At 39.3% G+C, this 26,775-nt stretch overlaps 1 protein-coding gene across 12 annotated transcripts in view; it reads left to right on the top strand.

The window, feature by feature from the left end:
- Positions 1-520: 520 nt before the first annotated feature.
- Positions 521-26,775, top strand: part of UNC80 (unc-80 homolog, NALCN channel complex subunit) — a 245,541-nt gene continuing 219,286 nt past the window's right edge. For 9 of the 12 annotated variants that reach the window (XM_002712440.5, XM_002712438.5, XM_051849166.2 and 6 more), the window contains exons 1-4: positions 522-1,131; positions 2,059-2,107; positions 5,063-5,219; positions 6,130-6,431. In XM_002712440.5, coding sequence (XP_002712486.2) covers positions 1,040-1,131; positions 2,059-2,107; positions 5,063-5,219; positions 6,130-6,431 — 600 coding nt within the window. In that variant the 5' untranslated portion in view covers positions 522-1,039. Of the gene's footprint in view, positions 1,132-2,058; positions 2,108-5,062; positions 5,220-6,129; positions 6,432-26,775 lie in introns of all 12 variants that reach the window. The other 3 variants (XM_008259087.4, XM_008259090.4, XM_008259085.4) reach the window with 1 other exon arrangement.

Below are 26,775 nucleotides of genomic sequence, written 5' to 3'. Positions count from 1 at the left end.
TCTATTCAGGCTGTTTCATCCCACTCCATCTCACTCCAATTTGTTTTACTGCATCTAACAGTAATCCAGCTACAAGCTTCATAGGCATTTGACCATTACGATGGAAGGAAAAGTAGGCTGAACAGTATCACACAATTGCTCTTAAAACTACGATAGACCACATTTCCTCACAGCATTATTCAAATGTCCTTATTCAATGAGTAATTAACTGACAACCACAAATACATAGTTTCGTGGACTTTGCATGCCTGCTTTGGTAAAACAAGCAAGGTTAGTTGCTTGCGGTTATCATCAAATAAATAAATAAATTCTCAAAACTGAGAACTTTGAAACTTCTCTCACTTACCAAGCTCGCCTTTCTTTCTCATTTACACTTCTAATAATTGGCATGCTATTACTTTCCTGCTAACCCCCATGGGTGGATTCCTGACCTCCTCGCTAGAAGTGCCAATAATACCAGGGTTAGTGACTGCTCTGCGCTTTCCCAAAGCTCCTCCTCCCCAGACTGTGACAGCTCTTCGGATGCTGAGGTTGGGAAGCAGGACTAAGGACACTCCTGGGGCGCAGCTCGGAGGGGGGGAACCGAATCCTGGAGGCTGAAGAGGCCACGCAGGGGACCGGCGCGCGCGTGCCATGCGGAGCGTGGACTCTGTCGGTCATCCCCTTGCTGCTGCAACTGCCCGCGACTCGCCTCTCGGACTGCGCTGCCCGGCGCGGGCTGCTGTCCACAGTGGGAGGTGCTGAAAGCAAGGAGCGGGCGCGGGGGCGGCGAGGCGGACAGCTCCTCCGAGCGCCCCCCTCCCCGCTCCGCGGCTCCGCCAGCCCTCCCCTCCTCCCGCAGCCATGTTCCACGCGCGGGGAGGAGTGGGGGCAGGGGAGAGGGACGGGGGATCAAGGCGGAGAGAGCCGGCTCTGCCTCGAGGAAGGAGGGGATGAGAGTTGGGGGGAGCAGCGGGAGGAGGAGGCGGCGGCGGCGACGACGGAGGCTAGCGAGGAGCCAGCTCCGGGTCCTGCAGTAGGACTCCCAGGAGCCACCATCATGGTGAAGAGGAAGAGCTCCGAGGGCCAGGAGCAAGACAGCGGCCGCGGCATCCCCCTGCCCATCCAGACCTTCCTGTGGCGGCAAACCAGGTGAGGGGCGCAGAGGGCGCGCCGCGGGCCGCCCAGGGCTGTGGGCGCTCCTGGGGCCGCCTGGGTCATCGCCGCCACCGCCGCCACTGCTGAGGCCGCGCCACAGCCTGCAGCTCCCTCTCTGGGGCTGGAAAGCAAGCCCTCTGCACCCGCTTAAAAACACGCATTTAAAAAAAAATATTTCCGTGAAGTTTGACGACAAGCAGATTGGCAGTTGTCGAATAAATATATACATTATTTAGGGGGTGGGAGGGCAGAGAACCTAGGTAGAGGGGGCGGGGAGCTAGAGAAGATAATTATGACTGGTTTGCTCCTGCGTCCAGTTCCCCCTCCATCTCCTGCTGTAAATCCAGCACAGTGACCTGTTGTTTTTCCAGCTCCTGTTTGGCGAATATTTGCTATGCCCACTTGTTAACCATTTTTGCTCGCATTCAGCCAGTGTAATCTTCCTGGTTAAAGTGTACGCGGAGACATTTTTAGTAAGAGATTTATTTCCCCCTAGAAAAGACCTGATATCTATTCCAGTAAACAAGAAATAAGGTTTCCTTTATTATTATTACTTTAGAGATTTATCAGATAAGAAGCTAGATTCTGGAAATCATGACCCATAAGCCGTGTTCATTTTTCAGTTTTTAATGTGACTGTACACATGAGTAATGCACCACTTTTGACCATTGGCGATTTAGAATCTGATGAAGTACAAGTCTGCAGAATAAGAGTGGATATTGAAAACTGTAGAGACCTATATCTCTTTCATGTTACTACACTTGGAAAAGCAAATGTCGTCAGCTATTCAACATCAGTTCATTAGTAAGCTATAAGGAAATGTAGAATTTGAGTTTCATAGCATCATGAATTATTCACTAAAAATAATGATGTTTAATAATAATTGCATTTATGTTTATAAACTCTGTATTAATTTTTCAGTGCATTTTTGAGGCCTAAACTGGGGAAGCAATATGAAGCCTCTTGTGTGGTATGTGATTTTCACAATTTCTTGATTATTTTCACGATCTGTGTAGCAGTTTCAACCCAAGAAATTCACTAAATGTATTGTCTGTATGTATTAATTCACTTGGAAAATATTGTTGAACATCTACTATGTGCCAGACATAATTCTCCATGCTGGGATAGAGCAATGATAAAGACAAAATGGCATTCACACTCTAGTGAGAGGCGGACAGGACACAAGCAAATATGTAAAATACACAGTCATCCAGATGGTGGTAAATCCTATGGACAAAAATTAACCAAGAAAGGAAATTAGAAAGCACTGGAGTGAGGGCTTTATTTCACAAGTAATGGGAGGATAAGGCTTACCTACTAATGTGACCCTTGGACAAAGACAGGAAAGAAGAGAGGGAGGAAGGGAGAGCTGAGGGAAGAGCAGAGAGAACAGTACGTGCAAGGATATTAGCACCCAATGGGGAGTAAGTATGGGGAGGGATTGAGTCTCAGACAGACTACAGAGAACCGAATGATGGATGACCTTTGAGGGTGCATGTGGAGTTAAATTCATAATCAGCAAAACTGGGACTACTCTTGTATAGCAGAAGTTCTTATGACGTGTATCTAAGAACTACTTGTACAAAAAAATACTCAGCTTTGTACTATTATGTCTTGCTTATGTTCTACAAGGCTGAAAATGAACTACATAAAATAATTATGAAGCAAATGCTGTTAATATTTATACAAAAGAAAATGTGGCTGTCCTGAGATTCCAGGGGAATCCCATATCCCTACAAATGCCCATTTTACAAGTTGAAAAAATAAGATGTGAAATTTTGAAGCAAAATTGGAATTGACCTTTCATACCCTTCATTAATATTTGAAGCTTACATAATTCTTTTACTTTGCATATATGATGTCATGCATATTTACAAATGCTACACAGATGGATTTCTGGTAAGGAGCTCAGAAATATAGTGACATAAATTAAAATGGAAACCAGTGGAGTGTTAAGCATACACACTCTCTTAAGTAGAAATGTGTTTTGTTGGGTCTCCTGTCCCTCAAAGTTGTCTCACAAAAATTTTTAAAATATAACGTTCTTATAAGGACCTTTTAATGGAATCTGTTTTCATACTTAGCTCATTAAAGTAATTTGGCACTTGAAATCTGTGATCCTAATGCTGACAATTATACCAGCTTAAAATAATTCTGAATTTTCTGTGTTCTTGGCAAAGATATTTCTGACATTTCTAATGTATTCACATGACATCAAATACCTAAGTTACATTCATAGATAGATAGGTAAAAGTCAATATAGAAAATAGTTTATAGGGTTTAGGAAGTTATAAAAAATTATGTTGGTGGCCGGCGCTGTGGCTCACTAGGCTAATCCTCCGCCTAGCGGCGCCGGTACACAGGGTTCTAGTCCCACTCGGGGCGCCGGATTCTGTCCCGGTTGTTCCTCTTCCAGGCCACCTCTCTGCTGTGGCCAGGGAGTGCAGTGGAGGATGGCCCAAGTGCTTGGGCCCTGTACCCCATGGGAGACCAGGATAAGCACCTGGCTCCTGGCTTCGGATCAGCGCAATGCGCCGGCCGCAGCGCGCCGGCTGTGGCGGCCATTGGAGGGTGAACCAACGGCAAAGGAAGACCTTTCTCTCTGTCTCTCTCTCTCTCACTGTCCACTCTGCCTGTCAAAAAAAAAAAAAGTTATGTTAGTAACATTTAAGAAGAAAATAGCATTAACTACTAGATTTCCCTGAGATTATGAAATTTGTAGCTCATTCTAATATATTCATTAAACTGTAAGTTCTTCATAATCTTTCATTGTCTAACATACACATTATTTACTTAATGGACACTTAGATCCCAGAGGACTGAAGAATTTAAAAACATTTGTATCTGGTTCTTCAGCATATCTAATGTTCTTTATTTAGTTTCTTAAAACGAAAAATCATATCTCTGAACGTGCTATTTTCCAAAACCTCAGCCTTTCATTATAAAGGTGATTTTTTTATTTTCCTTTTGTAGGTCAAAAAATGTGTTTATTTTTCCTTGGAGAATCTTCATGGAAAGCCATGTATTTTTCTCAAATATCCAAGTAATTTCAATAATATAATTAGAACATGTGGGATTTGTATTATAATCACTTACAGGACATTTAATATGTTTCCTGACTCTTTGGGGCATTAGGTGTTAATCGTATTTTTACAAGCAGATTTTTTAAAAATATATTCTGGTATTAGGTGTTACCTAACATTCAAATATTAAATATTTACTACCTTATAGTGAATATCCTCCTCCTCAGTCAAAAAATAACCTGGGTAGGTCCACCACGTTACTTTTTGTTCACTCTCTAAAATTGTCCCTAACAAGGACAGAAGTTTGAATAACAAGCAAAGCAAGGATGGCTTGTACCTCTCTCTTCCTACCTTTCTTTATTCAACACATAGATTGAGTGTCCTGTGGTTCCAGGTATTAGGCAAAGATATTCTGTACCAGGTCATTGCTAGGACATGGAGTGAATCAGAGACCCCAAAACCGTATTTCTTTCAGGAACTGTGTCTTATTTAGCATCTGTTGAACAGATAGACGTATATTCTGTCCCTCAAGAAACTTTCATGAAAAGACATTTCATTTTGGTCTGCAGTTGTAACAGCCCATTTCGATGACTCAGCAACATTTCATAAAACATTATTTCTAAAAATCTCCTGAAGTTTTATATGTTGTTATATACTTTGATAGAGAAAGATTATTTGGACAGAAATAAATAGCTTGATAATTTAATTGTGTACTCCAGACCAAATATCTAACAATGAGTAGATAATAGGAAATTATTATCGACTCATTTTAGGTCAACATATACTTGAAGTGCAATGTGAGTGCACTATAAGATTTTGATCAGGATTTGCATCTTTATCTTGATGTCTGCTTTTCACCAATCCTAATCTCCTTATTTTACATTCTTTTTAAAAATCCATAGTCCTTTGAACGAGTGCTGGTGGAAAATAAGCTGCATGGCCTCTCTCCAGCCCTCTCTGAAGCCATCCAGAGCATTTCCAGATGGGAGCTGGTGCAAGCTGCTTTGCCTCATGTGCTCCACTGCACTGCAACCCTGCTTTCAAACAGGAACAAGTTGGGTTGGTGATCCTGCATTACTTGTTTACTGCATGCTTTATGCTCAACACTCATAATGACATGTGTTAAATAGAAACCCAGGTGCTGTGCTTATATTATCACATTAATTCTCACAAAATCCCCCTCATATTGGAATCACCATTATTGCCATTTTGTCAAAAATGGAACAGGATCTTTTGTTTTAAATTTCACAAATAATATGTTATATATTGCCTCCTTAAATATTAAAACATTATGGGTAAGCTGAATACTCTTACCTACCTAACATGAGTCCAAGACAAGGATATCTTCTTTGCCTTCCCAATTTGTAAAACAACTACTTTTGTGAATTTAGCATGTTACCCTCAGACTTTTCCCTAATTTAGTAGTACCCTGTGTGGTGCATGTACATACATGTGCATAAGGATATGTTTTCCCTTTAGTTTAATTTGCAGATTGTTTTTCTAATCTTGCAGTATGCCCTACCCCATGAAGGGCATGTGAGAGTAAATGCTTTTCTCCATCACTTTCCCTTCTCTCATTTGGATCTCTGTTCAAATGTCACCTTTACAGAGAGATATTTCCACAGCTAATTATCTAAAAATTAAGCAGCTGTTAATTTCAGAAGCTGTATTTTAATCCTTATGCTGCCTATTTGGAAATGTATTTCACTGTCTAACTGATAAGAAGTGGTTTGTACACTTTCTACATGCATGGTAGCATGTTATTCTGCAGAGATGGCAGCCAGTAAGGAAGCTCCAAAAACAGGAATCAGTTCTGCCAGCAGTGGCTGTAAGGGATTCAGAGAATTGCTACTGACTATTGAGATGTTGGGCCACAAAACAAAGCAGGGGTGTTCTCAGACCCTAAGTTCACATGCATTACTCTGGTGACTGGGTTTGTCTTAACTTGGCTGTGTGGTGTCCCCTGCAGGCCATCAAGATAAGCTGGGAGTTGCTGAGACCAAACTTCTCCATACTCTGCACTGGATGCTCCTAGAGGCCCCCCAGGACTGCAACAGTGAGCGTTTCAGTGGCACAGACCGAGGCTCGAGCTGGGGTGGCAGCAGCAGCGCTTTCATCCACCAGGTTGAAAATCAGGGTTCTCCAGGGCAGCCTTACCAAAGCAGCTCCAATGATGAAGAGGAGAACAATCGAAGGAAGACCTTCCAGAACTCCATGGCTACTGTGGAGCTCTTTGTGTTCCTGTTTGCCCCTCTTGTACACAGGATTAAGGTAAGAGACAGCTAGTGTTAGAACTGGGATCAGATGGCGATGAGATGAGGGTGAAATTCAAGTGATAACTTCCATATTTGTTTGTCCATGCATTTTCATGATCTTACAGAAAGCCAGGTCATGGAGAGCTGTATTTCCATATGAAACTTGCTGCAAAGACACAAATCCCACATATCCTTTACTTACTCAAAAAACTTCAGTGGTTTTGCATCTGCCTCAAGATAATGCTCAAAATATTAAACATGGAATATAAAATAAAGTATGGTTTACAATTTAAACTCTTTTCTTGATTTAGCAACTGTCAGTCTCTACTGGTCTCCTCATGGTCCAGTCCTTGGAGCCATAGGAGCCTTGAATATGCTTTTCTTGTTTGCTCTCTCCTCCTAATCCTCCTCTATTTCCCTGAGGAGGCTTCAAACTCCAACATCAGTGCAGTCATTTCCAGGTGGCTTTTTCTCTGACCTTTTCTATACACACTTAGTCACTATCTCTTCTGTATTCCAGTAACAGTTTTTAACTACCTTTATGGTAATACAAGGTTTGCAACAGCAGGTTTTTTTTTTCGTTTAAAGATTTATTTATTTGTTTGAAAGTCAGAGTTACACAGAGAGAGGAGAGGCAGAGGAGGGGAGGTCTTCCATCTGATGGTTCACTCCCCAGTTAGCTGCAATGGCTGGAGCTGTGCCAATCTGAAGCCAGGAACCAGGAGCTTCTTCTGGGTCTCCCACATGGGTACAGGGGCCTAAGGACTTGGGCCATCTTCTACTGCTTTCCCAGGCCATAGCAGAGAGCGGGATTGGAAGTGGAGCATCCAGGTCTCAAACCGGTGCCCATACAGGATGCCGGAGCTTCAGACCAGGGCATTAACCCGTTGTGCTTCAGTGCCAACAGAAGTTTTTAATTTTTACATTCCATGGATCTTTAACAGTTGGGCCTTAGCCTAAGAATTGTTTGAAGAGTATTTTAATTGAATAAAGTACAAAAATATGATTACAAGGAAACTAATTTTCTTAAAATGGAATTATATCCATCTACTCCTTGGATCTGGAAGAGCCAATATAATTTGAAATCAGTATACCATCATATTCTCATTCTGTGACCTTGGTGACACTACTTAACCTCTTGGATCCTTAATTGTGTAAAATCATGGACATGTGTAACACAAGGTGAATATATTTGGAGACACAGTGCAATTCTATCACATGGAAATAAATCAAGACCTATTTGTTATTAAATGTGAAAACAACAGATAAGAAGGCAATAATAGGTTTAATTGCTATTCAATAGAGTATTACAACCTTAATGAAGAGATACTCAAGTTATCAATGAAGATGGTTGGAATCACTAGCAATCATTATGAGGGGGAAGAGACCAGTGAGTCTTTTCACTTATTTTAATTTTTCTTAAACTCTGTCCCATTGCTGATAAGAATAGATTTGCAACAATCAATAAATTCTTACAATGTAACACATACACCAGCCATATTTTACATCAAATATACTAAAATTTTTAAATGTTTTTAAATAAACCTAAATTGCTGTTTTAAAAGTTTCAACTTTCCACTTTAAAAAGTTTTTTTAAATATATGTAAATTCTACACTCAATGGAAAGCATTAATTTAACAGAAAATATGCACCCAGCCGATGGGACCTACAGGACCTGGCTCTAGCACGCCCCTCGGGCTTCATCTCCCTCCATCTTACTCTGTCTTTCTTGTTCTTCAATATTTCGGCTCACTAGAGGCTCGTCCTCAAACTCAATAAGCTCAATCCTTTTTTCAAGTCCTTATGCCAGTTTTTCTTTCTACTTGAAACCTTCATCCCTGCCCTCTACTCCTAGATTTGCCTAGGACCATTGCATTCCCATTTGTTTACTCATTCTTCCGCCAGTACTTCAGCAGAACTAACACATTATCCTGTGTTCCCTTCTTTCTTGTTATTTACTGATACCTAGAATTGCTCTGTGTGTTTGTCTGCCAGCTTATTGCCCATCACCTACACTAGAATAGAGGTCATTGAGTGAAGGAGTCTGCCTGTCCAGATCACAACAGTATCACTAGTGTCTGAAATAGCATCTGGCATATACTGTCATGAGGCTCTCAATAAATGTCTTACAACTTACTCACTTGCTTATTATCAGGAGATGATTCAAATGCTAAAAGCAGCAATTATATGTAAGTTATAGTCCTTAAAAAGGAGAGGGCAGGAAAGAAAAAAAAAAAACATAGCCCACAAGAATATCTGTGGGTTGACAAATACCACCTGGATTGGAAAAATGCGGAGACTGTAGTTTTATTTGGAACACATGGCTGAGAATCCGAATTTTGGAAATAGATAACCCTTCGTGTACATGCAGTGCCCGCTACTTCCTATTATATGATGTTGAGAAATTAATATATTTAAGCTTCAATTTTGTCATGTATAAATTGAACAAAGAATTAATTTCTGTGGCATTGTGTGGATTAAACAATTGTAGTACCCAGTGTGAGATTCAGAAAGTCATTAACATGCTACTGGTATTACTTATTATTAAGAAAAAGTGAGTGAGCGCCTCTTTCAGAAGATACTTCACTAGTATTCGGTAAAACTGGTTCAAAACCTTCAAGTTTTACTCATGGCCTTGGAATGAAACACTTACAAGGAGTAATACAATGCATATAAAACACTACACAGAGATTGGGACATAGTAAACAATTATTTTTAGTTGTATTATAGTACTATTGTTGTTTCATCATTTTGCCCTTGATGTGATGGATTTATTATTCTAAACGATATAGAGTTAAAAGTATTGAGTCAATAAATTTCTCCACAAGACCTTTTCTGTTTGAGAGGTGTTTGCTTTCTTTCATGTTGCTAGGAAACATACAATCTCTGGATCAAGGTTTCTCAGCCTTGGCACTGTTGGTATTTTGGGAGATAATACTTTGTTGTGGGAAACCATCCCATGTATTATGAGATATTTAAGAGCATTTATATTTATATATATTTAGATCATACCCACTGTTTGCCAAAAATGCCTTCTCCCTGTGCTGAGTTACAAAAACCACAAGTGACTCTAGACATTTTCAAAAGCCCACAAGTGGGTGGGTGGAAAGGAACTGGCTCTGACTGAGAACCATTGTCCTGGACTTTTATTTGCCTGCTGGGTATCAGCCCCTGTCAAGGTCTTTCTTCTTTCCCTGTCCGTCCTGAATCCATCTGTACTTCCCTTCACCAATACCATTAAAGTCCTTTCTCCTCTACACTTTCTTTGCTTTTCCTCTCAAAATTCCAACACCAGATCAAAACCAAAAATTGATTTTTTTTCCCGAGAGATGCATATGCTGCTGGCAAAACCACACAGTTACCCAAGCTAATGCTTCTAGAAAGCCATGGTTTCTAATTTTAGTGTACTGCCCCACTTGTCAGTCATTTCTTTGACAATACCCTCTCTAGTCCCCCTCGGTGCTTTGCACAGATTGTGTTACAGGTTAAGGACTGTATAGGACAAAGTGCAGTAAAAAAGCATGAGAAGCCAAAAGCACAAGGCCATGAGCACATGCCTCCACATCCTTATCTGCTGTTTACTCCTTAGCCTCCTACAGTTGTTTCTGCTTATGTCTATTACATAAAAAATTCTTTTTACATGTCATTTCTAATATTTTTTACCAACAAAACTATTGTTTAAGGTATATAAACTTGACACATTTCATATATGCAAATTTAGGAACACAGTGATTCTTCCCAGCCCCTCTCCCTCCCTCTCCTATTTCTGTTTTATTTTTTTAACAAAGATCTATTTTCGGCGAACTTTATGTTCGTAAGATTAACCTTATACTAAGTAAAGAGTTCAACAAATAGTTATGAAAAAAACCACTTCCTCAATAGTTGAGACAAGGGCTGTTCAAAATCATCACATCTGAAAGTGTCAATTTAACTTCTATAATTTAGCTTTTAGGTACTCTATTAGTTACAACAGGTCAGGGAGAACATATGGTATTTATCTTTCTGGGACTGCTTTATTTCAGTAAGTACAATGGTTTCCAGTTTTCATCCATTTTTTTACAAATGGCAAATTTTTATTTTTTACCACTGTGTAGTATTTCATAATGTACATATACCATAATTTCTTTATCCAATCTTCAGTTGAAGGACATATGGATTGATTCCGTATCTTAGCTATTGTAAATTGAGATGCAATAAACATAGAGGTACAGCTAACTCTTTCATATGCCAATTTCATTTCCTTTGGATAAAGTGCCAGGAGTGGGATGGCTGGGTCATATGGTAGATCTATATTCAAATTTCTGAGGTATCTCCATACTGTCGTTCAAAGTGGCTGTACCAAGTTACATTCCCAACAACACTGGATTAGGGTACCTTTTCCCACAAATTCTCAGAATTTGTTGTTTATTGATTTCTGTATGAAAGCCATTCTACCTGGGGTGAGGTGAAACCTCATTTTGTTTTGATTCACATTTCCGTTGGCTAGTGATCATGAGCATTTCTCATGTGTCTGTTGGCCACTTAAATTTCCTCTTGAGGGGCTGGCACTGTGTTGTAGTGGATAAAGCCATCGCCTGCAGTACTGGCATCCCATATGGGCACCGATTTGAGTCTTGGCTGCTCCACTTCCGATCCAGCTCTCTGCTGTGACCTGGGGAAGCAGTAGAAGATGGCCCAAGTGCTTGGGCCCCTGCACTAGTGTGGGAGACCTGGAGGAAGCTTCTGGCTCCTGGTTTCGGATTGGCGCAGCTCCAGCCATTGTTGCCATCTGGGCAGTGAACCAGTGGATGGAAGACTTTCTCTCTCTCTCTCTCTGCCTCTCCTCCCTCTGTGTAACTCTGACTTTCAAGTAAATAAATAAATCTTAAAAAAAATTTCCTCTTGAAAAATGTGTTTAAGGCATTGGCCCATTTCTTAGCTGTATTATTTGTTTTGTTGTTGTTAAGTTTCTTGAGCTCTTTATATATCCTGGATATTAGTCCTTTATCAGTTGCATAGCTTGCAAATATTTTTTCCCATTCTGTCGGTTGTCTCTTCATTTTGCTAAATGTTTCTTTTGCAGTGCAGAAGCATCTCAGCTTGATATAATCCCATTTGCAAATTTTGGTTTTGATTATAGGTACTTATAGGGTCTTTTCCAAGTAGTCTTTGCCTAAGCCAATGTCTTGCAGGGTTTCCTCAATGTTCTTCAGTAATTTGATGGCATCAGGTTATAGATTTAAGCCTTTGATCCATTTTGAGTGGATTTTTGTGTAAGGTGTAAGGTAGGGGTCTAGTTTCATATGTATGCATTTGGATATCCAGTTTTCCCAGTACTATTGATTGAAAAGACTGTCCTTGCTGCAGGCATTGATTTTAGTTCCTTTGCCAAGAAAAGTTAGTTGTAGATGAGTAAACTGATCTCTGGAGTTTCTATTCTGTCCTGTTGGTCTACACATCTGTTATTTTGCCAGTATCAGGCTGTTTTGATTATAACAGTCCTATAGTATGTCTTAAAATCTATTATTGTGATGTCTCTGGCTTTTTTTCTTTTGTATAAGGTTGCTTTAGTTACTCAGAGTCTCCTGTGTTTCCATATAAATTTTTTTTCTTTCTCTTTTTTTTAACTTTTATTTAATGAATATAGATTTGCAAAGTACAGCTTATGGACCAAATTGGCTCCCCCCCCCCCATGACTTCCCTCCAACCCGCTCCATATAAATTTTAGCATCATTTTTTCTAGCTCTGAGAAGAAAGTCATTAGTATTTTGATTGGAATTGCACTGAATCTGTAAATTGCTTTCAGTAGGTAGTATGGACATTTTGATGCTATTAATTCTTCCAATCCATGAACATGGGTGATTTTTCCATGTCTTCTTCTATTTCTTTCTTTAATGTTTTGTAATTATTGCAGTAGAGATCTTTGTGTGGGGAGCAACCCGGACTGGACTGAGTTACTGGAATTAAGACTTATTCTATGCATCTGCTCTCCCACAATATGGCGCTGGGAGAGGAGAAAACAGCTTCTACGCAGCTGCCTCTTGCCAACTTGAGTGCTGACCTCCAGGAGCTGATCCTGCTCCTGATTGGAGGAGAGCAGCGTACTCGGCGTGTGGGCAGCCGAGTTGGGATTGGCGGAGGAGGACTATAAAAGAGGAGAGAGACGGCATGCACCAGGAACATCTAGGAGGAACATCTAAGGGGAACACCTGTGCAGCCCCTGAGAGAGCCGGCCGGCGGTGTGCCGCTCCCCTGCGGAAGTGGGGAAAGTGGCCAGGGGGAACCGCCCTTCCACGGAGGTGGAAGGGACAGTAGCCAACCTGGGAAGAACCAGCAGCAAACCTGGGGAGGGCCGAGCAGACAAAAGAACAGCGCAGGGTCCTGTGTCGTTCCTCCACGAAGACGGGAAGCGACACTTTGAAATCCTTGTTTTTTTTTTTTTTTAACTTTTATTTAATGAATATAAATTTCCAAAGTACAGCTTATGGATTACAATGGCTCCCCCCCCCATAACGTCCCTCCCACCCGCAACCCTCCCCTTTCCCACTCCCTCTCCCCTTCCATTCACATCATTATTCATTTTCGATTCTCTATATACAGAAGATCAGTTTAGCATACATTAAGTAAAGATTTCAACAGTTTGCTCCCACACAGAAACATAAAGTGTAAAATACTGTTTGAGTACTAGTTATAGCATTAAATCTCAATGTACAGCACACTAAGGACAAAGATCCTACATGAGGAGTAAGTGCACAGTGACTCGTGTTGTTGACTTAACAAATTGACACTCTTGTTTATGGCATCAATAATCACCCTAGGCTCTTGTCATGAGATGTCAAGGCTATGGAAGGCCCCTGAGTTCACCGACTCTGATTATATTTAGACAAGGCCACGGTCAAAGTGGAAGTTCTCTCCTCCCTTCAGAGAAAGGTACCTCCTTCTTTGATGACCCATTCTTTCCACTGGGATCTCACTCACGGAGATCTTTCATTTAGGTTTTTGTTTTTTTTTTTGCCAGAGTGTCTTGGCTTTCCACGCCTGAAATACTCTCATGGGCATTTCAGCCGGATCTGCATGCCTTAAGGGCTGATTCTGAGGCCAGAGTGCTGTTTAGGACATTTGCCATTCTATGAGTCTGCTGTGTATCTCGCTTCCCATGTTGGCTCTTTCTCTCCCTTTTTTATCCTTGGTTAAATTTATACAAAGGTATTTAACATTTTTGTAGCTATTGCAAACGGGTTTTATCTGTTTTTTTTTTTTTTTTTTTTTGCCGTCTATAAAACATGCTTTTTTTTCTAGAATGTTTTTATTTAATGAATTTAAATTTTCTAGGTACAGCTTTTAGGAATATAGTGATTCTTGCCCCCATTCCCACCCCCACTCCTATCCCTCCCATCCCTTCTCCTACTCCCTCACCCATCCCTTTATTCATTAAGGTTTATTTTTAATTGACTTTATATACAGAAGATCAACTCTATACTAAGTAAAGATTTCAACAGTTTGCACCTATATAGACACAATGTATAAAGTAGTGTGAAGGCAAGTTTTACCATTAATTCTCATAGTACACCTCATTAACGACAGAGGTCCTACATGGGGAGTAAGTGCACAGTGACTCCTGTTGTTGACTTCACAATTAACACTTTTATTTTCAATGTCGGTGACCACACAAGGCTCTTGACATGAGCTTCCTAGGTTATGGAAGCCTTTTGAGTCCACAAACTCCATCAGTATTTAGACAGAGCCATATGCAAAGTGCAAGTTCTCTTCTCCCTTCACAGAAAATACATCCTTCTTTGATGGCCCCTTCTTTCCACTGGAGTCTCACTCACAGAGTTCCTTCATGCAGAACAGTTTTTGCCACTGTGTCTTGGCTTTGAATGTCTGAAATACTCTCTTGGGATTTTCAGTCAGATCCGAATGGCTTAGGGGATGATTATGAAGCCAGAGTGGTGTTTAGGGCATTTGTCATTCTGAGTCTGCTGTGTGGACTCCTTCCCATGTTGGAAGTCTCTCTCCTTATTAATTCTATCTATTGTTATTATCAGACACTTGGTCTTATTTATGTGATTCCTTTGACACTTAATCCTATCTATATGATCAATTCCACACCTATTATGATCACTTTATTACCTAAGATGGGATGAGTACCACTCAGCTTAATGAGATTTGGAGTCCCATGGCAAGTTTTTAGCTTCATCCTTAGGGGTAAGTCCATGAGAATGTGTGTCGAACTGTACAGTTTCTCTCCCTTGCATTCTCACTCTTATTTTTAACTGTGATCTATTTTCAATTGACTTAATACACCTATGATTAATTCTATGTTAATTAAAGAGTTCAACCAATGTTATTAAGAAAATAAATAAATAAAATAATAAACTGTTCCTCAATAGTCAAGACAAGGGCTGTTCAAGTAATTGCTTCTCATAGTGTCAGTTTCACTTCTACAGGTTACCTTTTAGATGCTCTGTTAGTTGTCACAGATCAGGGAGAACATATGGTATATGTCCCCATTGGGATTGGCTTATTTCACTAAGTATGATGTTTTCCAGATTCTTCCATTTTGTTGCAAATTATGGGATTTCATTTTTTTTACTGCTGTGTAGTATTCCATAGAGTGCATATCCCATAGTTTCTTTATCCAATTTTCCATTGACAGACATTTAGATGTCTTAGCTATTGTGAATTGAGCTGCAAAAAATATGGAAGTGCAGAGAACTCTTATTTGCTGATTTCATTTCCCTTGGGTAAATTCCAAGGAGTGGGATGGCTGGGTTGTATGGTAGGACTATATTCACATTTCTGAGGTATCTCGAAAGTGTCTTCCATAGTGATTTTATCAGTTTGAACTACCACTACCAATGGATTATGGTACCTTTTCCCTTACATCCTCAACAGCATTTGTTGTTTGTTGATTTCTGTATGAAAATCATTCTAACTGGGGTGAGGTGAAACCTCATTGTGGTTTTGATTTACATCTCTGATGGCTAGTGATCGTGAGCATTTTTTCATGTGTCTGTAGGCCATTTGAATTTCCTCTTTTGAGAAATATCTGTTTAAGTCCTTTGCCCACTTCTTGACTGGGGTTGTTTGCTTTGTTATTGTTGAGTTTTTTAATCACTTTATATATTCTGGTTATTAATCCTTATCTGTTGCATAGTTTGCAAATAATTTCTCCCTTCTGTTGGTTGCCTCTTTACTTTCCTGTTTTGTTTTGTTTTGTTTTGCAGTACAGAAGCTTCTCAATTTGATGTAATTCCACTTGTTAATCTTGGTTTTTATTGCCTGTGTCTCTGGGGTCTTTTCCAGGAACTCTTGCATATGCCAATGTCTTGAAGGATTTCCCCAATGGTCTCTAGTAATTTGATGGTATTAGGTAATAGATTTTGGTCTTTAATCCGTTTTTAATGGATTTTTGTGTAAGATGTAAGGCAGGAGACAGGTTTGATCTTAGAAGTTCTTTCTCAGACATGGTATTGTCTGTGTATAAAAAGGCTATTGATTTTTGTGTGTTAATTTTATATCCTGCTACTTTACCAGGCTCTTTTATGAGTTCTAATAGTCTCTTAGTGTAGCCTTCTGGATCCCCTGGACACAGAATCATGTCATCTGCAAATAGGGATAGTTTGATTTTCTGTTTCCCTATTTAAATCCCTTTGATTTCTTTTTCTCACCTAAGGTCTCTGTCTAAAAGTTACAGGACTATATTGGATAGTGATGGTGAGAGTGGGCATTCTTGTCTGATTCCAAATATTAGTGGGAAAGCTGCCAGCTTTTCCCCATTCAGTAAGATGCTGGCTGTGTGTTTGTCATAAATTGTCGTGATTGTGTAAAGGAATGTTCCTTCTATACCCAATTTGCTTAAGATTTTCATCATGAAAGAATGTTGTATTTTATCAAATCCTTTCTCTGAATCTATTGAGATAGTTATAAGGTTTTTGCTCTTTAGTTTGTTAATGTGATGAATCACATTCATTGATTTGTGAGTGTTGAACCATCCATGCATACCAGGAATAAATCCCAGTTGGTCCAGGTGGATGAACTTTCTGATGTGTTTTTGGATTATATTGGCTAGTATTTAGTTGAGGATTTTTGCTCTGTGTTCATCAGGGAAATTGGTCTATAGTTCTATTTCTCTGGTGTATCTTTTTTCTGGTTTAGGAATTAAGGTGATGCTGGTTTCAAAGAAGGAGTTTGGAATGATTCCCTCTTTTTCAATTGTTTTAAATAGCATAAGATGAATTGGAATTAATTCCTCTTTAAATGACTGGTAGTTACTCTTTAAATGAATTGAACAGTGAAGCCATTTGATACTGAGCATTTGTTGGGAGAGCCTTTATTATTGATTTAATCTCTGTCTTGGATATTTGTCTGTTTAGGTGTTCTATGTCTTCTTGACTCAGTTTTGGTAGGTATATGTGTTCAGGAATCTGTCCATTTCTTCTAGGTTTCTTGATTTGTTGGCATACAGATCTTTTTAGTAATTCTTTATGACACATTTTATTGCTATAGTATCTGTTTTACATTTACTTTTTCATCTCTGATTTCATTGATTTAGCTCTTCTCTCTGTTTTTTAGTTAGTTGAGATAATGATGTATAAATTTTGTTTATTTTTTCAAAAACACAGCTCTTCATTTTGCTGGTCTTTTGTAATTTTTGTTTCAACTTTATTTCTTCTCTAATTTTAATTATTTATTTTCTCCTACTATTGTTGTTTTTCTAGGTCTTTGAGATGCAGTGATAACTCATTTATTTGATGCCTTTCTAACTTATTGATATAGGTACCAAGTGCTATAATCTTCCCTCTTAACACTGCTTTTACTGTATCCCAAAATTTTTGATATGTTGTATTATCATCTTCATTTCTTTTCAGAAATTTTTTATTTCCTTTTTGATTTCTTCTATGATCCACTCTTTGTTTTCAGTCTCTATATGTTTGTGTATGTTCTAGAGATTCTTGAATTGATTTCCAGCTTCATTCTTTTGTGGTCAGAGAAGATGCATGGAATGATTTTAATTTTTTTTAATTTGCTGAGACTTGCTTTATTGCTTAGCATGTGGTCTGTCCTAGAGAAGGTTCCATGCACTGGTGTGAGGAACATGTACTCAACAAGCATGTACTGAAAAGTTCTGTAATTATCAGGTCCATTTGGTCCAAAGTATCGATTAGTTCTGTTGTTTCTTTGTTACTTTTCTGTCTGCTTGATCTGTCCATTGCTGAAAGTGGGGTGTTGAAATCTCCTGTTAGGATTGTATTGGAGTCTGTTTCCCTTTAGATCCATTAACAATTCTTTTAAATAGCCATGAGCCCTGCAATTAGGTGTATATATGTTTATTATAGTCACATCTTCCTGTTGAATTGATCTCCTAATCATAGTATAGTACCCTTGTTTGTCAGTTTTAAAACTTTTTTGTATTAAAGTCAGTTTTGTCTGATATTAGGATGGCTACACCCGCTCTCTTTTGGTTTCTATTAGCAATTTCATCAATACAAAATGATGAATGTTTATTGCATTAAGGATTTTCTTTAAATAGGGTATCAATATTGTTACTATTTGAGCATATTGACTTATTTCTTCAATGAGTATTTACTGAATTGTACAAATACTAGATTGTACTATTCAAACTGCCGAGAAATAGCAGAAATTAAAACAAATTCCAAAATACTTTCCCTCAAGGGAAGTCTGGAGTAAACAACATTAAAATGGAAAATAAAATAATAGTTGTGTAATTAAAGCTCACTTAATACATTTAGAATTGCTTAACAATATCATAAAAATAAGATGTCAGTGAAACCAAGAAAAGTATCTGAAATATGAAGATACTGATCCTATCAGTATTTATACCTTTGGGTTTTTCTCAGGACCTTTCCAGATCTCTTGCTCCACAGCTGTTAGAATGACAAAATCTCCAGCCATTCAACTTCTGGTCATGTGTACGTACATAGTATTGAGTGTCCCATTTTACCACTTCAAATCACATGATTGGAAGAGGAATTAGATACAATCAGAGTTTATGCATTCAGTCAATTTAAGAAATCTTGTACTAAAACATATGAAAATAAGTGGAGGTCTTAGGCATTGCAAGTATTCATTTCTGAAGAGTTATTGAATTTAGTTGATCTGATTTGGAGAAAATAAAATATGTTCAGTTAATCAGTAATTATGTTTTGTGGCTGGCATCATGGTACAGTGGGTTAAGCTTCCTATGGTAGCCATGGTCCCAGCTGCTCCACCTCCAATCCAACTACCAACTAATATACCTATGAAAGTAGCATAATGGCCCAAGTACTGAGGCCCTTGCCACTCATGTAGGAGAGCTATATGGCATTCCTGACTCCTGTCTTCAGTCTGGCCCACCCTGGCTTTTCAGTCATTTGAGGAGTTTACCAGTTGACAGAAGATCTCTTTTTCTGTCTATCCCTCTCCCCATGTCACTCTCTCTTCCAAATAAATAAATAAATCTTTTTTTAACTTTATTTAATAAATATAAATTTCCAAAGTACAGTTTATGGATTACAATGGCTTTCCCCCCCATAATTTCCATCCCACTCACACCCCTCCCATTTCACGCTCCCTCTCCCATTCCATTCACATCAAGATTCATTTTCAATTCTCTTTATATACAGAAGATCGATTTAGTATATATTAAGTAAAGATTTCATCAGTTTGCACCCACACAGAAACACAAAGTTTAAAATACTGTTTAAGTACTAGTTATAGCATTATTTCACATTGGACAACACATTAAGGACAGATCCCACATGAGAAGTAAGTACACAGTGACTCCTGTTGTTGACTTAACAATTTGACACTCTTGTTAATGGCGTCAGTAATCCCCCTAGGCTCTAGTCATGAGTTGCCAATGCTATGGAAGCCTTTTGAGTTTGCTGACTTCAATCTTATTCCGACAGGGTCATAGTAAAAGTGGAAGTTCTCTCCTCCCTTCAGAGAAAGGTACCTCCTTATTTGATGGCCCCGTTCTTTCCACTGGGATCTCACTCACAGAGATTTTTCATTTAGGTCTTCTTTTTTTTTCCCAGAGTATCTTGGCTTTCCATGCCTAAAATAATCTCATGGGCTCTTCAGCCAGATCTGAATGCCTTAAGGGCTGGTTCTGAGGCCAGAGTGCTATTTAGGACATCTGCCATTCTATGAGTCCGCTGTGTATCCTGCTTCCCATGTTAGATGGTTCTCTCCCTTTTTGATTCTATCAGCTAGTATTAGCAGACACTAGTCTTATTTGTGTGATCCCTTTGACTCTTAGACCTATCAGTGTGATCCATTGTGAACTGAAATTGATCACTTGGACTAGTGAGATGGCATTGGTACATGCCACCTTGATGGGACTGAATAAGAATCCCCTGACACGTTTCTAACGCCAGGATTTGGGGCAAGTCAGCTTGAGCATGTCCCAAATTGTACATCTCCTCCCTCTCTTTATCCTACGCTTATATTTAACAGGGATCACTTTTCCATTAAAATTTAAACACTTAAGAATAATTGTGTGTTAATTACAGAGTTCAACCAATAGCATTAGAACAAAAAAAATACTAAAAGGGATAAGTATTATATTGTACATCAACATTCGGAACAAGGGCTGATCAAGTAACTGTTTCTCATAGTGTCCATTTCACTTTAACAGGTTTCCCCTTTGGTGCTCAGTTAGTTGTTGCCGATCAGGGAGAACATATGATATTTGTCCCTTTGGGACTGCCTTAATACACTCAGCATGATGTTTTCCAGATTCCTCCATCTTGTAGCAAATTACCAGGTTTCATTGTTTTTGACTGCTGTATAGTATTCTATAGAGTACATTTCTCATAATTTCTTTATCCAGTCTACTGTTGATGGGCATTTGGGCTGGTTCCAGGTCTTAGCTATTGTGAATTGAGCTGCAATAAACATTAGGGTGCAGACCGCTTGTTTGTTTCCCAATTTCATTTCCTTTGGGTAAATTCCAAGGAGTGGGATGGCTGGGTTGTATAGTAGAGTTATATTTAGGTTTCTGAGGAATCTCCAGACTGACTTCCATAGTGGCTTAACCAGTTTGCATTACGACCAACAGTGAGTTAGTGTTCCTTTTTCCCCACATCCCCTCCAGCATCTATTGTTGGTAGATTTCTGAATGTGAGCCATTCAAACCGGGGTGAGGTGAAACCTCACTGTGGTTTTGATTTGCATTTCCCTGATTGCTAGTGATCTTGAACATTTTTTCATGTGTCTATCGGCCCTTTGGATTTCCTCTTTTGAAAAATGTCTATTGAGGTCCTTGGCCCTTCTCTGAAGTGGGTTGTTTGTTTTGATGTTGTGGAGTTTCTTGATTTCTTTGTAGATTCTGGTTATCAACCCTTTATCTGTTGCATAGTTTGAAAATATTTTTTCCCATTCTGTCGGTTGCCTCTTCACTTTCCTGACTGTTTCTTTTGAAGTACAGAAACTTATCAATTTGATGTGATCCCAAATGTTAATTTTGGCTTTGACTGCCTGTGCTTCTGGGGTCTTTTCCAAGAAGTCTTTGCTGGTACCTGTATCTTGCAGGGTTTCTCCAATGTTCTCTAATAATTTGATGGTGTCAGGTCGTAGATTTAAGTCTTTAATCCATGTTGAGTGGATTTTTGTATAAGGTGAAAGGTAGGGGTCTTGCTTCATGATTCTGCATATGGAAAACCAATTTTCCCAGCACCATTTATTGAATAGACTGTCCTTACTCCAGGGATTGGTTTTGGATCCTTGATCAAATATGAGTTGGCTGTAGATGTTTGGATTGATTTCTGGTGTTTCAATTCTGTTCCATTGGTCTATCCATCTGTTTCTGTACCAGTACCATGCTGTTTTGATAACAACTGCCCTGTAGTATGTCCTGAAATCTGGTATTGTGATGCCTCCGGCTTTGTTTCTGTTGTACAAGATTGCTTTAGCTATTCGAGGTCTCCTGTGTCTCCATATGAATTTCAGCATCATTTTTTCCAGATCTGAGAAGAAGGTCTTTGGTATTTTGATTAGTATCACATTGAATCTGTAAATTGCTTTTGGGAGAAAGGACATTTTGATGATATTGATTCTTCCAATCCATGAGCATGGAAGATTTTTCCATTTTTTGGTATCCTCTTCTATTTCTTTCTTAAGGTTTTGTAATTTTCATCTTAGAGAACTTAAACGTCCTTGGTTAAGTTTATTCCAAGGTATTTGATTGTTTTTGTAACTATTGTGAATGGGATTGATCTTAGAAGTTCTTTCTCAGCCGTGGCATTGCCTGTGTATACAAAGCCTATTGATTTTTGTGCATTGATTTTATATCCTGCTACTTTGCCAAACTCTTCTATGAGTTCCAATAGTCTCTTAGTAGAGTTCTTTGGATCCCTTAAATAAAGAATCATATCATCTGCAAAGAGGGATTGTTTGAGTTCTTCCTTCCCAATTTGTAACCCTTTAATTTCTTTTTTCTTGCCTAATAGTTCTGGCTAAAACTTCCAGAACTATGTTGAATAGCAGTGGTGAGAGTGGGCATCCCTGTCTGGTACCAGATCTCAGTGGAAATGCTTCCAACTTTTCCCCATTCAATAGGATGTTGGCCGTGGGTTTTTCATAAATTGCTTTGGTTGTATTGAGGAATGTTCCTTCCATACCCAGTTTGCTTAGAGTTTTCATCATGAAAGGGTGTTGTATTTTATCAAATGCTTTCTCTGTGTCTATTGAGATAATCATATGGTTTTTCTTCTGCAGTCTGTTAATGTGGTGTATCTCATTGATTGTTTTGCGAACATTGAACCATCCCTGCATACCAGAGATAAATCCCACTTGGTCTGCATGGATGATCTTTCTGATATGTTGTTGCATTCTATTGGCGAGAATTTTATTGAGGATTTTTGCATCTATGTTCATCAGGGATAGTGTCTGTAATTCTCTTTCAATGCTGCATCTTTTTCTGGCTTAGGAATTAAGGTGATGCTAGCTTCATAAAGCGAATGTGGGAGGATTCCCTGTTTTTCAATTGTTCTGAATAGTTTGAGAAGAATTGGAGTTAGTTCTTCTTTAAATGTCTGGTAGAATTCAGCAGTGAATCCATCTGGTCCTGGGCTTTTCTTTATTGGGAGGGCCTTTATTACTGTTTCAATTTCTGTCCCAGTTATGGGTCTGTTTAGGTTTTCTATGTCTTCCTGGTTCAATTTAGGTAGGTTGCATGTGTCCAGGAATCTATCCATTTCTGATAGGTTTCCCTGTTTGCTGGCATACGAGTCCTTGTAGTAATTTCTGATGATTCTTTTTATTTCTGTGGTGTCTGTTGTTATGTTTCCTTTTTCATCTCTGATTTTATTGATTTGGGTCTTCTCTCTTCTTTTTTTAGTTAGTTGGGCCAATGGCTGATTTTTGTAATTTTTTTTTTATTCAATCCTGTTGATTTCTCTCTGATTCTAATTATTTCTCTCCTACTAGATTTGGGTCTGGTTTGCTGCAAATTTTCTAGATCCTTGAGATGAATTGAAAGCTCATTTATTTGGTGCCTTTCCAATTTCTTGATGTAGGCACCTATTGATATAAACTTTCCTCTTAACACTGCTTTTGCTGCGTCCCATAAGTTTTGGTATGTTGTGTTGTTATCCTCATTTACTTCCAGAAAATTTTTGATTTCTCTTTTGATTTCTTGAATGACCCAGTGTTCATTCAGGAGCATGTTGTTCAGTCTCCATGTGTTTGCATACTTTCTGGGGTTTCCTGAGTTGCTAATTTCCAGCTTCATTCCACTGTGGTCTGAGAAGCTGCATTGTATGATTCTAATTCTTTTGAATTTGCTGAGACTTGCTTTATGGCCTAGTATGTGGTCAATCCTAGAGAAGGTTCCATGTACTGCTGAGAAGAATGTAAATGCTTTATGTGTAGAATGAAACGTTCTGTAGATATCTGTTAGATCCATTTGGGCTATAGTGTCGTTTAAATCTACTGTCTCCTTGTTGATCTTCTGTCCTGTTGATCTATTTCTGAGAGTGGAGTATTGAAGTCCCCCAGTACTATTGTATTGGAGTCTAAGTCTCCCTTTAAGTCCCTTAACAAATCTTTTAAATAAACCGGTGCCCTGTTATCAGGTGCATATGCATTGATAATCGTTATAGCTTCCTGTTGAATTGATCCCTTAATCATTATATAGTGCCCCTCTTTGTCTCTCTTAGCAGTTTTTGTGTTAAAGTTTATTTTGTCTGATATTAAGATGGCTACGCCAGCCCTTTTTTCATTTCTGTTGGCATGGAATATCTTTTTCCAGGCTTTCACTTTCAGTCTGTATGGATCTTTGTTGGAAAGATGTGTTTCTTGTAAGCAACAAATAGATGGGTTTTGTTCCTTAACCCAATCAGCCAATCGGTGTCTTTTAAATGGACAGTTCTGGCCATTAACGTTCAATGTAACTATTGATAAGTGGTAACTTTGCCCTGCCATTTGCCAAAGATATTTTCTAATATATGCTCTGAACTTCCTGTGATCTTTTGCTGTGAGGTTTCTCTCCTTTACCTTCTTTCATATTGATGACCGTGTTTCTGTGTTTCTGTGTGTAACACATCTTTAAGCATCTTTTGCAGGACTGGACGAGTGGAGACAAAAATTTTTCAATTTCTGTTTGCTATGAAAGGTCTTTATTTCACCTTCATTCACAAATGAGAGCTTTGCATGATATAATATTCTGGGCTGGCAGTTTTTCTCTCTTAGTACCTGGGCTATGTCTTGCCATTCCTTCCTAGCCTGTAAGGTTTCTGATGAGAAGTCTGCTGTGAGTCTAATTGGAGATCCTCTGAGAGTAATCTGAAGTTTCTCTCTTGCACATTTTAGAATCTTTTCTTTATGTTTCACTGTGGTGAGTTTGATTACAACGTGTCATAGTGAGGATCTCTTTTGGTCGTGTTTATTAGGGATTCTATGAGCTTCCTGTACTAGGATTTCTCTGTCCTTCTCCAAACCTGGTAAGTTCTCTGCTAGTATCTCACTAAAAAGGCCTTCTAATCCTTTCTCTCTCTCCATGCCTTCAGGAACTCCTAGAACCCGAATGTTGGTTTTTTTTAATAGTGTCCTGTAGATTCCCGACAATATTTTTTAGATTTCTAATTTCCCCTTCTTTTCTTTGGTTTGACTGTATACTTTCCTGTTCTCTATCTTCTAAGTCCAATATTCTCTCTTCTGTTTCACTGACTCTGTTGTTAAGGCTTTCTAATGTGTTTGTCATTTGATCTATTGAGTTCTTATTTCATTTTGATTTCTCTTCACTATCACACTTTCCTGTTCTACTAGTTTCTGCATTTCATTTTGATTCCTCCTTAAGATTTCATTTTCTTGAAGGAGATTTTCTGTGCTGTCCAGTAAGGATTTCCGCAGCTCAACCATTTGTTTTTAAAGACTTCTAATTGTTCTTATCATAAATTTTTTTAAATCAGTATCTTGCATTTCTTCCATCTCATCATCTTCATAATCTTGGCTTGGGGTGTGTTGTTCATTTGTGGGTGTCATAATGTCTTCCTTGTTCTTGTTTCCTCAGTTTCTCCATTTGTTGCTTGGCATTGTGGAGATATTCTTTGGATTCTTCTTCCCTCGCTGTGGTGCTTTTTATACTATGACTGTATTAAGTGGACTCTCTGCTTTTGATGGAGTCTTAGAGGCTTGAGATGGGTGTGGCCTGAGAGCTCTGTTTGGTTCCTAAGGGTTAAGGGTGTGCCAAAGGTGACACTCCCAGGTTAGGTGTGGTAAATCTCTCTTTCTTTCTTTTTTTGATTCAGAAGGGAAGTAATTCTGCACAGCTGAGCAAAATTGAAAGTAGTTAGCAGGTGAATGATATACCCACAGGAGCCAGAGATCAGAAGCTCTTTCCCAAGGACCACACAGGGAATCTGTTCTGCCCTCAGTGTGGGCTCAAATTCTCCTGCAGTCTCTCACCGGGTTGCCAAGGTTACCAAATTGTAGCATCTCTGGAGAGTACTCACGTGAATTCCCTGAGTTCTCTCCCCCACCGTCTCTTTTTTCATATTCCCAATTCATTAGCACCACACATTCATTAGGTCCTAATCTCCTGTTATTTCACTCCCATTGAGTCAGGTTTTTCTGCTTGGCTGAGGGTGGGTGCAGACCTGAAGTTGCCCCGCTTATGACGTATGTCCAAAATGGCACCTGCTCTTTGTCTTGCTCGCCTTTGAGAGCTGAGCGGAGAGAGAGAAACTCGTGTCCTTATTGGTCACTTTTTTTTTTCTCCTCTCTCTTCTAGTTAGCCTGGTGAACTTTTCCCCACGGGGCTTCAAGCCTCGTTCCCTCTAGGCTCCTCTTTCCGCTTGCCTGCCTGTGTCTCAGGCTATTGAGGTTCGGCTCACCTCGTGTTCCTGCACTGGTGTGTTGATTCTGCCGCTGGTGTCCCGAACCGTGGGCTCCCACACTCTCCATGCAGGTCCACCATGAATCACTAGTTTTGGAAGAGTTTCCTCTGCTGTTTCTTCCCCTACTCTTCCTTGAACCTGCAGTATCTCCACTTTTATTAAGCTGTCACTTCCTGGATTATCAATGTGCTCCCTTCCTATTCCGCCATCCTGCCGCTCTCCCCAAATAAATAAACCTTAAAATAAAAAAAGTTACATATTGATGCAACAAGGAAAATGTACAGGGGCCAGCATTGTGGCTTAATTGATTAAGCTGCCACATGCAACACCAGCATCCTTTTTGGGTGCAGGCTGCTCCACTTCAGATATAGCACTTTGCTAATGTGCCTGAAAAAGCAGAAGAGGACCCAAGTCCTTGGATCCTTGCACCCATGTGAGAGGCCTGGCCCAGCTCTGGCCACTACTGCCACTGGGGGCGTGAACCAGTGGATGGAAGACTTCTCTCTCTCTCTCTCTCTCTCTCTCTCTCTCTCCTCTGCCCCCTCGTCTCTCCCACTCTTTCCGTAACTCTGTCTTTCAAATAAAAATATTAAAAAAATAAAATGTACTGAAGAAGGAGATCTTAATTTGTCTTCAGTAAATATTCAGACTAGTTAGCAATGTATTCTGTAAAACAAAATGACAACACTAACTGTCAGTGAGTGTTAAATGCCCCACTGATAGAGCAGACAGATGTTAAAAGGCAAAATTTCAGTACAAGAGAACTCACTTCCTGTGGTAATTCCCACTGGAGTTTTACTTGTGTCAAAATTACTTCTGAGAAGCATAGAAAAGGACTGAGATCATAAACTAAGAAATCATGCAAATCAGGTCAGTTGGGGTTTGGCTTCCTATGTTTCTAGAGATAAACCTGATAAGCTTTGCTTGATGCTAATTCCTTGCTTGCTGAATAATTGCATGCAGATTTCCCCGTGTCCATTTCAAGGGAATTTGGGTTACTCTTCCCTTAATTCCAGACCTGTCTGTTTAGTTGCT

The sequence above is a fragment of the Oryctolagus cuniculus genome, chromosome 3 (assembly GCF_964237555.1).
Source record: "Oryctolagus cuniculus chromosome 3, mOryCun1.1, whole genome shotgun sequence".
NCBI lineage: Eukaryota > Metazoa > Chordata > Mammalia > Lagomorpha > Leporidae > Oryctolagus > Oryctolagus cuniculus.
Note: the sequence above shows the minus strand (reverse complement) of the source record. Positions and strands in the feature narration are given on the sequence as shown.